The sequence below is a fragment of the Tyto alba genome, unplaced genomic scaffold, assembly GCF_018691265.1.
Source record: "Tyto alba isolate M040663 unplaced genomic scaffold, T.alba_DEE_v4.0 Super-Scaffold_11, whole genome shotgun sequence".
Lineage (NCBI taxonomy): Eukaryota > Metazoa > Chordata > Aves > Strigiformes > Tytonidae > Tyto > Tyto alba.
Window position 1 is genome coordinate 4,819,365 of NW_024881273.1, and position 13,985 is coordinate 4,833,349.

At 42.5% G+C, this 13,985-nt stretch overlaps 1 protein-coding gene across 1 annotated transcript; it reads left to right on the top strand.

Annotated features, from left to right (window-relative positions):
- The first annotated feature begins 24 nt into the window (after positions 1 to 24).
- SURF4 (surfeit 4) lies at positions 25 to 13,947 on the top strand. The gene is made up of 6 exons (XM_033011909.2): positions 25 to 234; positions 7,705 to 7,891; positions 9,019 to 9,095; positions 9,676 to 9,719; positions 10,639 to 10,825; positions 11,067 to 13,947. The coding sequence occupies exons 1-6, from the start codon at positions 187 to 189 to the stop codon at positions 11,331 to 11,333; spliced, it is 810 nt and encodes a 269-aa protein (XP_032867800.2). The 5' UTR covers positions 25 to 186; the 3' UTR covers positions 11,334 to 13,947.
- Positions 13,948 to 13,985: the final 38 nt, after the last annotated feature.

A 13,985-nucleotide genomic window follows, 5' to 3' on the forward strand; every position in this document is an offset into this window, starting at 1 on the left:
CCACCCGCCCCGCGCCGCCGCTGCCGCCCGCGCGGCGCCTTTAAGGGCTGGCCTACGTGGCAGCAGCAGCCGAGCGGCGCGCGGCCCGGCCCGGCGCTCCTCTCCCGCCCTTCCCGCCCGTCAGCAGCGAGGCCGGGCCCCAGCGCACCCTCACCCCCCCCACCCCTTCCTCCCTTCCCTGCCGGTATGGGCCAGAACGATATCATGAGCACCGCTGAGGACTTTGCGGACCAGGTGGGTGCTCGCCTGCTTGCCTTCCTTGCCTTCCCCGCCTTCCCCCTCCGGTCGGGCGGCCTTTGTGCGCTGGGGCCGGCGCTGAGGGGAAAGGGGGGGGTGGGTTAGGCCGCCGCCCTGAAGGTAGGCCGGGATATCGGCGGGGTCGCCGCTGTGAGGCCGGTCCCTGCGGCGGGACTGGGGGCTTCTTCGGCCGCGTTGCCTCTGGGGGGGGGGGGCCTGGCTCCCCGCCGGGGTGGGGGCGGCCGGCGCAGGCCCAGCGCCCGAGTCCCCGCGGGAGCGGCTGCCCCCCTCTGCCCTCATGCGGGCTCTGCGGCAGCTCTTGTGCAGCGGAGCAGAGTTCTCCTTGGAAGCCGGGTTTTTCCCTGCGAATGAATAAATAAGAGCAGGAAGCCAAGCTGCTCTCATCTTCTTGCAATACGTTTCGGCTGGCAAACAGAGCATCAAGGGATGTGGGGAAGTCGGGGTGAGGTGGTGGCGGTGACAGGAAAGCAAAAGTCTAAACCCTGACCGATATCTGGAAACCCATATCTGGAAAAAGCTTGACAGCACTGTAGTACTGTGCTTAGAACTGGGTCAAAAGGAAAGCAGACAAACTGATGTTGTCTTATAATCCTTTCTACCTTTATTTCAGCGGAGGCCCTTACAGATTTCTGTGTTAAATACAAGTTTTTGATCTCTTGTTATATGTGAGAGCAAGAGTATTTTGTGTGTAAGTAATTGATCTACTGGCGATAGAAAAATCTTCACCGTTATGGTGATTCATTTAATTGAAAATGAGACATCTAATCATATATAATAAGTTCTCTGGAAAATCTGATTCTGCTTGGTTCTACAACTCTGACTACTGAAGCAGTGTGAGTTGTGTGGTGCACAATAACACGTCGCAGCTCTGAGGGGGCTGTACTCCCTCTGTCTTTAACTGAGTTTCACTGGGAAAACCTGTTCTGCACTTTCTCCCCACCCCCAGATGGAAGACTTGTTTTAGAGGCAGAGCTTCTTATGGTGTGTGGAGTATTCAGTTTAGGGGGTGTCTGGATCATCTTTGTCATCCTCTGTTTACCTTGTCCTCTCACTCCTTTTAGAGGAGAAAGTAAACTATCAGTATAGTGTTCAAATTACTTGCCAAAATTTACAACACTTGTCCTGACCTCTTTATAACACCTCTCTATTTATTCCTGTGTGACTATTTCTAGATGTCTTTAACACCCCTTTTTCATGCTACTGAAAGCTCTTTTGTCCAGCTAAAATGCAGTTTGCTTCCTTCTGAAATGAGTTTTAAATGGTACAACTTTATTTGTGCTTGACCACATTCTATTTAAAGATGAGTCTTTCCTTTAACTGCAGAATTGGAGTGTTTGCATACATTTACCAATCAGATTGCAAAACAATTTTTACAGCTTTCCAAGTAACTAACTCTTTGGATAATACTGTTTTGAGCTGCCCCGTAGCTCAGTCAGATACTTTCAGTATTGTGTGTACTGCTAAAACTCAATATCACACCAATGTAGGAGTGGAGGGATTTACTAAACAATAACCTTTGGTACATATTGCAAAGTTAACACTTGGCATTATGGAAACTGTTAGTTCATCTTGGTTTAAAAGAAATACTTGGAACATTTGAACTGAAGTTATGTTGAAACTCCCCTTGATGGAGGCGGAGATAGTGAAGCTGGACAATGGCTGTTCTTGGAGCACAGTGTGTTCTCCATGATATTTTTGCTTTCTCCATTCCCTGTACTCGTGTTCAAGACCTAATGAGTCTTCACTTCTGTGGCCTAAAAGCCCTGTGGGAAAATGTTAAAGGTACTTCCATGGTTTATCAGTAAATCTCAAATGTTTCTTACAAAGGCGAGAATAATCTGTTCCTTAAATTCAAACACTAAAGTTCAACTTCTCAAATACTGTTATTTCCCTTTGAATTAGCAAATGATGCCTTAGATGCCAAGACAGCAGTAACAAGTGGGTCTTAATCCAGAGGTGAGCTAGTGCACTGTAGCCATGGTCCTACAAGGCAGCTAAGCCTGACAGCTAGCTGTCAGTGAAAGGGTGAAGCCGAAGTTCTCCTACTTCTCCCAAGGCTACGTTCCCCTTTTTTTTCACACTAGCACTTTTCTGTCACTAGACTGGAGAGCTGAACTGGCAGGAAACAAAATTGAGTTTATTTTTTTCTGTTATTTCAGTTATCTCACTGTTTAGATCAAGTGAGCACCCATGCTGGCGGTGGGATCACTTGTGATGAGAACTAGCCATGAGTTTAGTTTGGTTATAGCATGAGTTTGTAGCCTGCAGGTGCACAGTACGGCTGGCGAGCTGTTCTGCTTGGCGCTGTTGGCAGTTTCCAAGCACTGCAGCGGAGGAGACAGCTACTTGGTGGGTGTTGGGGGGTGGTCCTTCTGATTTCAGAGAAGACAACTTGGATATTGGGGAGGGTGGGAAAAGCTATTAAGGATTCTTAAAATCTAGGTGATACATAGTGCAAGTAAATCAGAATCTTGATTCAGAATGATGCCCAGCTACCCGCTTCGTGGATTGGTTTGTTTTTAAGCTCTGTAACACCAGCACAATGCTATTAATTAAATAATCAACATTCTCAGAAGTTAAGCCCATTTTTAGTGGTTCTTGTTAAAATATTATAAGCTAAGACCTTCACTGCAGTCACCATATACTGCTGACGTTGTAGTGAAAATAGATGTATCTGGGGCCTGTACTGATTGTTTAGGGTTATAGAACTGGCTGTCTCTCCTCTTTAATCCCTGTAAGAGGGAGCAGATCTCAAGCAACTTTTCTGCTGTCTGTAATAATCTTTAGGAATGTGGGTGCCTGGTATTTCTGCTGTTCTGAAAAAAACTATGGGCAAAAATGCAAGGAGACTATTGAGTCATTGTACTGCACTGAAAGGACTCTAAGGGAGGACCAGACTCTGGGGGTTTTATTTAATTTTCCAACATAAATGCTGATGCACATTGTTAAGCTAATTCTAACATCTCTGTATCATATTTTGCAGAAAACAGAAGGGAGAGGAAAACGTTTGTTAAGTCTGAATATTTTTATGTCTTATATTAAAAACTGAATTTGGAAACTCTTTTAGTAACATAGTCATGTCATTGCACTGATCCTTTATCATTATAAGCTAAATAGCTTATTCTGGTCAGGCTGAGAATCTTCCCATTAAGAGAGATAGCAAAATGCAATACATGGCTAATGAATCCCATTTTAAAGATTTGATTAATAAATAGCCTTTTGGAAAAGAGAATTGGTATAAAGCATGCTTCAGGCATGAAAAGCATTGTCATGAGAAATTTTCCTGCAATGAAAAACCTGATTAAGGCTGCTGGCAGTGTTCTAGTTGGTCAGAGCTTTCTTCTTGCCTTTTGAAATAAGTGGAAAATCTTTTGTTCCCAGTTTTCACAAATAACTTGTAGACAGTGATTAGCCCAATGTGATGGGTGTTACTCTTTGTAATTGTAAGGTGGGATCTCCTTAAGTGGATACATACAGGTTGATGAAAGGAAGTGATTGTTCTCTCTGCCAGATAATTGAGCATCCTACTGCAGAAAAGATCACTGGTGTCCCGGGCTGCTAGGCATCTCCCAAAACAAAGCGATCCCTTAAATGAATACAAGCTAGATGTTTGGAATATGCGTTTATCAGAAGCTCTAGGCTAATAATGCTATGCAGCCCACAGGAGGACTTTCTGTGTAGATTAGCAGACTGTAGTTCATCGCCATGATCATAACTTCCCTGAACCAAGAACTACATGTGTACACACACAGAAGAGGTTTCTATGTTTGGACAGAATATACCTCGGTGACAGCAAAAACTCCCAGCTCCTGGCTGAATATTGGTCTTAAAGTATCTGTTAATTATGCTATGGTATACACACTTTTAACAAAACAGACAGAGTTGTCAACAAATTTAGACTGTTGGAGGTGGGATATAGTTTAGAAAGCATGAAGTGTCAAAACAGAATTACTTTACTGCCTCTCTTTGGGCAGGCCTCTTTGAGTTTGAATATTTCAAGCTTCCTTCTGAAAAATGAATTTTGAGTAGAGATTTGATTTAGGCATCCCTGGATCCTCTTGTGCATCTCAGTTAAGCTAAGAGGAGCATTTAAATCTATCTTTGCCTTTCTAATCCTGTTAGAGGGGGAAGTGGCAACACAAAGCCCTTCTGGTGTATGTTAGTGACTTAGCTGCCAACACAGAACCAGCTGTTCTTTAAAATAGTTTACTTCAGCATTTTGTTGTCTTTTCTCAAGATGTTTTGCCTCTTGTAAGGAGGCAGTATGTGCTAAGAACAGTTGATGCAAAGCGTATAGCAGAATAAGCCATCCAATTACTCGATGTCATGAGTTTAACACTACCACCTCCATCAACCTGAGCAGTTTTGCTTTGGCTTATGTGTATTGTGCTTAGTGGAGTGTGTGTTTCAAGTCCTCTGTTGTAGTTGGATAGGTTTATTAAATGCTGCTACCAAGTTTCCTGTATGTGCTACTTTTTTCTGTGTGAATCATAAAGGAAATAGGAAGTGGTCTTGGGGTGCAGCCACATGTTGCTAGTGATGAGTAGGGACAAAACGAAGGTGTCTGATATTGTTAGTTCAATCCCACTTCTAGAAGTTTTCTGTTTCTTACAAGTTCCTTTGTCCTCATTTAACTTAATTCTGTGATTTGTACCTGAATCCTCTAATTGTAAAATCACTGGATGTCTGTTATGCTCTCTTGTTAGTGCATAATTGTTATCTTCCTTTCTTCTGGATCTTCATGGCTAGTTGTTCTTTTGGCTTGGATTTTTGTTCATACAGTCTGTTTCTGAAGCTTATTTAATTTGTGTGCTGTGTACAGGAGTTTCAATTTGTGCATAGCTCAGTAAATGCAGCCACATGAGTTATGGATGTCCGAAGATGATGTGTGTTATGATAAGGTTGCTTAGCACTGCAGCTGCCTTAGGCTTCAGTTGTTCTGACTTGTCTTAAACTGGTTGGATGTGCACACTCATGTTTAATAAATAGCATTCAATTCCCTCTATATGGCACAAGAACAGGTAAATGTTAAATGCCACCTTGGCTCCTTCACTTGGACTGTTGGCTGTTGCTTGGTTTCAGGGAAAGGGAGGATGAGATTAGCTCACGTGACCCACTTCAGAAGTGACAACAATGAGGCCTGGAGGCAGATACCTTCTCTAATGTTTGCTTCTTTTTCAGCCTTTCCACAGCAGTTTTGGTTTTGGTGTGGGTTTTGTTTGTTTGTTGTTTTTGTTTTTTTCTTTTCTTACAGATGCCCAGTGCTTGTCCTCTTTCATTTCTTTCTAGACCAAAGTTGCCTGTTCTGAGCCTTGACAAGGCAGACTTACTTTACAAACCACTTTTGGTTTGGTACTATTTCCAAAACAACTTTATCCTTAGTATTCCTCAGCAAGTTTGCCCAAATGTAGAGTGAAATCTGTGAGAGAAGAAAGCTGTAAACCAAGATGTGTGTCTCATTCAGTGACAAAGATCACAAAATTTCTTCTGACTCATTCATCCAATGGTTGACATGGCTTAAAGCCTGAAGTGGCAGCCCTGAATCAGAGTACAGCTGCAGTTAACATGCACTTGATTAACTTGAATCTTGACCCTTAGACTCTGGATGCGTGCAGTACAACTTGTGTAGTTTGTTCCAATATTAACTGTTTAATTAACAAGTGGGTTTGCTGGATTATTTTTTTTCTTGCAGTAATCTTCAGTGACACAGTAAGCAAGACTTGTCATTTGCTCGGGATTTGGAACAGCCTTTAGTATTTACTAATTATTTGTGGTGAGAATAAACTTTCAGGAATGGTTTTAGTCTTCATTTTCTATACTCCCATATATATTGCAAACATGCAGTGTTGCCAGAACTTTAAAAAAAAAATTATTCTGCCCAGAAAGAAACCAGTCAGCTATATTGTTGTCTAGCCTGAAGTCAGTGTAAACACTGAATTATGAAAGAAAAGGTCTGTGTGCCTTTTCTGTCCATTTTTTATAATATAGTTCAATACTGTCTGGACGATACCTATACGCATGTGGATTCCCCTACAGCTTTTCATGCTTGAAGTATTCTAATATTGCATAAACTGTGTGAATCCATGTGCCTTGCAACATATCGAACTTTGTGTGGGATAATGGGGTTTGTTAAATGCCGGCGACTCCTAGTTCTAACGCAGGGATCTCTGTGGAACCTGGCAGTTCTGCACGAAGGCTTGGGGCATGGGCAGTTACTTTCACAAGTGTCAACCTGCCCAAACTGCTCCTGTCATCTGAAGGTAGAAACCTGCTGGGTAATCTTGTAGTTAGTTTTAGATTATATTTACATTTGTTTCTTCCTAGATTGCACTTACTCAAACAGTAGTGTACACTGACTCCAAAAGTATCCTTCTAGTGAGCTGGCTAAGCTGGACCTGTGTGTGACACGGGCCAGCCAGGCGCTAGCTTGCGTTGGGGGTGACAGTGCAAATCCTACTGGAAGTCTCCATTAAGTAATAAGCAGTGCTCTAGGAAAATGGGTGACAGTTAAGCATTTGTCACAATCCAGCTTGTGCACCTCACAGTCCTATAGAGCATGCTAGTTTAGACCTGGATTGGCAATTCTGTATTTGTTCCTTTAATTATTGTAATTATACAGCAAACTAACAAGTGAGCTTGCAGGATGAAGGGGTATGTGGGACCAGATACATCTTGCATTCCCAAGAACTAAGGCTTGGCACTTGTTACATGATATAATTTCCTTTTAGTTATGACACTGAATTGTGTATATAGAAATGCCTTTTTTATTTCTGCAGGGGATGCTATTTTTAATGGTAGTAGAAACTGTGTGTACTTGCATAGAGGATAGAGGGTGCAATTTCATGCAACAGCTATGCTGATCTAATTGCTGCTGCTACACAAGCACATATGCTTTGTACTGGTGCTTTTCTGAGCCATTAGAGGGAAATAGCTTGGCAGAAAGTTTATTAATGTGTTTAATTTGTACAGAATTAGTCTTCTGTCAGCCTGATTCCCTGAACCAGTTTGTTATGGGGTGTTGAGTACCTGAGCATGGGGGTGGGAGTAGGATTGCCCTTTCAGCTCCTAGCTATCTGATAGTTGAGCTGTAACATGAAACCCTGAGATTAGCAAACTAAAACCAAGGTCAGCCTTCATCTAGTAAAAGCTTCATCAAAACACAGTTCCTATTACATAGAAAGGTGCTGCTGGATTCTGCTTTTCTTCTGGTCCTTGTCCAAAATGCTCTTGGGGTGGAGCATGACAACAGGTTTACCCCACTGCTCTCAGACTGGAGTGGAGAAGAACTTCATTAAATCCAAGTCCTAAATACGTGTGTATTTCTAGATGTTGATGACCCTTTGTGCAGAACTGCTGACCTCAGCATCTGCAGAGTGCATGGTTCTGTTATGCCTTGAGTGTCACCTTGCCTTCCTGCCTTGCTAATGATGCTGTCTGCCCACACAGTTCCTGAGGGTGACGAAGCAGTACCTTCCCCACGTGGCCCGCCTCTGCCTGATCAGCACCTTCCTGGAGGATGGCATCCGCATGTGGTTCCAGTGGAGTGAACAGAGGGATTACATTGATGGCACGTGGAACTGTGGCTATTTCCTGGCCTCCATCTTTGTGTTCATAAATCTCTTCGGACAGCTGAGTAAGTGGCTCTAAGGCTGTTAAGGTGGATGCCAGAGCACTCCAGTGTGTCTGCCACCCTGGCTCATGTAAGCATGGGATGCCTCACTGATTTCGTGATAGCCATTGGCAGCTCAGAACTGATAGTACTACATGGGCTGAATGAAATGAACTCTTAATTAACCTGTTTCAGCCGTTTCTGGAGGTAGTCTTAGAGAATTTCTTGTGAGACTACCTCTGAGTCAGAGATGCCAAGAATCCATTATGACAATCTATTTTCAATTCTGTGCATGCGTCTATAAACACATACCACACCCCCTGAATTCTCTAAATGAACTACTCGTATTTTCTTAAACAGGGCAGTGTTAAGACTTTTTCAACCTCCTGTGCTTATGGGTATTAATCTCAATGGCAAAGTCTTATCCTGCAGTTGGTACACTTAAGCCTGAGAGAGGTACTTGTGTCAAATTTTCAAAGCCCAGGAATCAAAATAATCCCAGAAGCAAAGCTTCTGTATGTGTTAGGTGGACTTAGGGTTTCAGACATGAAGAAAAGTAAAATTATTTTGTATATAGTATGTCCCTGATCTACTCTTCTTGATTGCTCTGCCAGTTTCTTGTCGTGTGTCTGGGGTTTTTTTACCCTCGTATTTGTGTAGAAAGTCAGCTTAATTTAATGTATTTACCAGTCCTCATGTTAAAGTGGCAAGGACTGTTAGTGTGTTGTTACAGAAAACCTAAGGAAGGATATAAACCAAAAGCTTTCAAGGAAAAGGAGTGCAGCATGTTTGCCCTAACAGTTTTCCCATTAAAAAAAAAAAAATTCCATGATTTGAGTTTTTTCTTTTTAACTTCTTTTAATACTTTAACACTGATAGCTGCTGTACAGTGCTGTGTTGGGGACTGCATTCAGCGTGTGCTTACCCTTTGTAAAATAAGGTACTTCTGGAATTATATTTTAAAATGCACTAAAACTTCCTGTTTCTCAAACTGATTTGTGCCAACGTGCCATTAAAATTTCTTGTCTGATGTTCTTCATGGCACAGCTGAAAAGAAATCAGTCTGCTCCGTTCAAGCCAAGTTAGCATTCCTGAAGCATCTTTTCCTGTGCAAGCCAGAAGTGTAACTGTGTTCAATTTCCCCAACTCAGGCGGCTGTATCCTGGTGCTGAGTAGGAACTTTGTGCAATATGCCTGCTTTGGACTGTTTGGAATTATAGCATTACAGGTAGGAGGCTTAAGTCTTCAGACCTTCTAAACTGTATCTTTCAAATCCTCTCTTAGCCCCAGTACTACCAATGTATTTAAAAACAACTTGAAACCCTGGAATTTCTTTCCTCCCTGGCCTAGTGCCAGTCCTCAATGGCATTGAACTGTTTCTTCTCATGTGCCCAGTAGATCCTTGGCTATAATTGCAAGTAGTCAGTTGGAGACATTGATTCAATACTTGACCTTGACCAGTTTAGCAGAAGTAACTTGCATTTTACCTGTATGGCAGTAGTGTGCCAAATGTGGAACTTTTGTTTTGCAAATGTGGCCTTCAGCACACAGCTTTTATAAGCCTGCCCCTGTCACAAAGGCTCCTAGCTAGTAGCATCTTTTCTGTTCAAAACTGATGAATTTTTGTAGGGACTAAAGCACAAGTCAAAATCTGGCTTCTGTTCCCTGTTTCACACTGACTCACTGGAATACACTGATGTAACCTACATTGTTTCCTTCAGCATAATGTACATCTTGAGATTACAACATAAATTCAGAACTTTAGTGTAATTTATATGGTGTTTTAACCTGTTTTATCCTTTGCCTAGACTATTGCATACAGCATTCTATGGGACCTGAAGTTCTTGATGAGGTATGCCTACTACTTAAAGTTTTTATCAAAACAGAACAGTAACTGTTGTCTGTCACTGCCACTCGCTGACAGAGGAAATTGTCTTTGTACATAGTATTGACTAGGAGGATTTTACAAGTGATGCATTTACATTAAACAAGAAATGACAACACTTAAAAAAAAAAAAATCAGTAGAGTCTGTGTTAAACCCTAGATGGCAGGCTCAGTACTGTAGAAGGGAAAGACTAATCCTAACCCAGTAGGATCTGAGTGTTTCTGCTACTAACCTCCTTGCTGAGAGCTCACAAGCAACTGTCTAGACTAAATCAGTGAGCTGCTATTATTTCCTAAATGGCCAAAGCAGCAGCTGTGCTTGTGCATGACTGAAGCCATTTTCTGAGAAAACTAAAGCATGTGGATATTAGAGTGGTTTCAAATCCTGAGTGATGGCTGGCTGTTACCCTCTCACCCTTCTCTGAGGAGGGCAGGGGGCAGCACAAGAACTATAATCTGGGCTTACTACAACCCTGTAAATGTGTAACTTCTGTTAGCAGTACTGCTGTTTTGTTTTCACAAGGCAACCTCTGAACTACTTTGGCGTATATGGCTAAGCCTCAGGTACAGAATAACTTCAACACAACTAAATTCATGCTGTAACAGAGGCTAAGCAACTGTGCCTGGGCTGTGGGTGCTGGACTTCCCTGGCAGGCTGTACACATCTGCACAGGCTTGTGTAAATTGTGTGTACAATGCTGCCATTTCAGCAGTGAACTCAAATGCAGACATGTATCACAAGGTGCAGAGTATGTCACTCCACAGTTGCATGCAGAGTCTTACAGAGTCGAAATTGTCAGATAAGACTTTAAATCTATGGAGCAGTGCAAACTGTAAAAAACTGTCTTTTTTTTTTTTTTTCCCCCCTGTTTCTGTCTTTCTTTAGGAACCTTGCCCTTGGGGGAGGCTTGCTGCTGCTTTTGGCTGAGTCACGCTCAGAGGGGAAGAGCATGTTTGCTGGTGTCCCTACCATGCGGGAAAGCTCTCCTAAGCAGTACATGCAGCTGGGGGGCCGTGTGCTGTTGGTCCTCATGTTCATGACACTGCTACATTTTGATATGAACTTCTTTTCTGTAAGTATCTGGGTGTAAAAGTGTGAGTTAAGGAACTAGAATACAGCACCAACTCCCAAATTGGCTGCAGGACCTGCTCAATGCTTGTCATTTAAGTCTATTTTAATAGAATTAATATTCAGAAAGTTATTAGATCATCTATGCCATAACAACCTGTTCTGCTGAACTTAGCCATGCTCTGTTCTGATGTTTATGTATCTATTTAAGACCCATATGTAAGCTTGTGGGTTTTTTCTTGCAGATTCTGCAGAACATTGTGGGCACAGCCCTGATTATCTTGGTGGCAATTGGCTTCAAGACTAAGCTGGCTGCCTTGACTCTAGTCATCTGGCTGTTTGGCATCAATATCTACTTCAATGCCTTCTGGACCGTCCCAGCCTACAAACCCATGCACGACTTCCTCAAATACGATTTCTTCCAGACCATGTCTGTAATTGGAGGGCTCCTGCTCGTGGTTGCACTGGGTCCTGGTGGAGTCTCCATGGATGAGAAGAAAAAAGAGTGGTAACAGGAATAGCAACACTTCTTGGGACATAACATATTAAGTCCAGAACTGATTCTCTATGGATTCAACAAAAACTGCCAGCATTTTACACGTACATGCCCCCTTCCTATTAAAGGCACAGATGTTTTGAATTTGATTTACAGTGGCACCAGTAATATAATAGTTAAAATCCTATTTCTTCAAGGAATGTTGCCTAGGCTTATTCTAACTTCCTAGATTTGGAACTAACCCAAGGAACCTGCATTTTGCTGATGCTTCAGTGAGTTGCAGTAAAACAGTTGCTGTCTTAATGTCAGCAATGTTTTAAAATTTGAAGTACTGTGAGCAGATACAGCTGTATCATTCAGTGTGCTGTTGGGTTCTAGCTATAACTAAAAAAGTGGATCCCCCTTTCTCACCCTCATCAAAACTGTCTTGTGCATAAGGATTTCCATTGCTGGTTATAGCATTGCTTATTAAGGTGAAAAGCAGCATCAAAAAAAAAAAAATCACTGTTATTTTGCTGCTGTGAGGCCTGTAATTCCATTTTGCTTAGCACAAGAGGAGGTCTTCCCTGCCCCCAAATAAAAGGCAACAAGAAAATCCTTAAAGTAGTTTTAGCCCCTCTAGGTAAGAAAAGGGAGAGGTTTTTGTAACATGTTCTAGTTCTGCTTTTGAGGGAAACAAGGGAGAATCCTGTATTGCTAAGGAGGAATCCTGTATGGCTAATCAAATTTCAAGAAGGAAGGGGGGGGGGAGAGATACCCCCTGAAGAGACAGAAGGTTAGATTCTGTGAAAATTGTGCCAAAAGAACTCTTTATTCAGCATTCTTTCCCCAAGGTTGCCCCTCCTCATTTCCCAAGAAGGGAGCCAAGTTGTGCTGCGGGTTCCATAATAAAAGCTCCTTTCTGCTATTAACCAGCTTCCATCCATATATGCCCCAAATTCATATCTGAATTACAGGTTATTGGTGAAAGTGTCTTCAGAATTACAGAAACTCCTCTTTTTCCCTGTCAATCTTCTAATCTGTAGTCTTTGCTTCTTAGATTCACTTCTGTCAGTCTCTCAGCTGTAGAAGTCCCAGCTGACTGAACAGCAGAAGAGCTGGGGTGCTGAACTGGAGTACAGCCCCTTCTCTGCTGTCTCGGCCCACACCGGAGGTGTGTAGGGAGGAAACATGGAAGTCAGCTGTGTGCTGCCATAGCCCCAGTTTTCAACTCTGTATGCAAACGGTTATAGCTGAAGAATGCAAGTGCAAAGCCTGTGCAGTGAATAAGCAGCCAGGGATGTAACTTGCGTGTTCAGGAGGAACTCCTCAGCATAATGGTGAGGAGAGAGGAAGGCCCTGTCTTCACCTCTCAGTGCCACGACCTCTGTGCCATGAACATGCTTAGTGCTGCTCAGAGGAGGCATTTTGTCCTCTGCTAGTCACCTAGGTGAACCTGTTTCACTAGATTATGAAAGAATTCTAGAAAGCATGAACCCTACCACCTTGCTAACATTATATTGATTCCTTGCACTGCTGTCTCCCTTGAGAAAGCTGCTCAACTGTTTGTTCAAGGAGTAATTCAGCTGAACGCCTCCAGCAGGAGCTAATTACCAGGGTCTCCTGGTAAGGACACTAACCTGGACAGTTCAGTTTAACGGTTGCTTTTTTTAGGAACTAGACTGAAAGAACTGATTGCAAATAGAAGAGCCCTGTTGGATGTCAAACCAGTGATTTTTTTTTTTTATCATATTAAGGGGAAAGTACCCTGTGTCATAGCAAGATGTGCTGCTCTTGAAGGAAATGAATGGGTATGTGAGGGTAGATGGGAGGGGAAGCCAGCATTTAAGGTCAGGTCACATAGAAAGCTTTCTTTTTAAATAGGTTTTGCAAGAGTTTTTACCTCGTGTTCACTGTGCCTGTTTCTTCATAGCAAACCAAACTGGTCCTGGCAGTGACGGATGGATATGCAGCACAGGATGCTTTTGCTCAGTGTCACTGCAGGTCCCAAAATGGTTTTAGACTACATCAAGGCAGCCATTCTCAGATATCTTAATTGCTGGTGATGTTCATAGTATTTATAAACGGAACAATAGAAACAACTCCTGTAAGCAGCCCTTAAGTTGGCTTTCTCAACTTCTTTGTGTCCTAAGTAAGGAGCTGGATGATGGACTAGTCTGAAATACTGACTGGTCTCCTCTGTGAAAATCAAGTCCCCTTTCTACCAAAAGACTCCAGAAAATGAACTCGTACTGTCCCTTGCAGCAGAAATATTTTGGTACTAAAGGGGCACAGTTAGGTGGAGGGCATTATAAGATATTTTTAGGCAGTACAATACAAAGACTTACTAACTGTGAGTCCTGATGCATAAGATTCTGGTTTTCTACATACACTGCTGTATTCGTGCATCTCCCAAAAATACAGTGACCTCTCCCCGTGGCTGAGAAGCTCTTACAAGCAGGATGTCAGCTATCACTTGGGTCTGCAAAGTGTTCTGGAATTCATTCTGAATATATTTTTGCTTTCTATGTGGAAAAAAAAAAAAAAAGTATAAATTCTCATTTTATGCTGTATTTTGTACCTTAGTTGTGTTTGAAAATGTTTTGATTTTTGGAAACAATCAAAATAAAACAATGGCATCTTTGTATCCACTTGGCGTGTGTGACTGGTGACACTCCACAGATAAGCT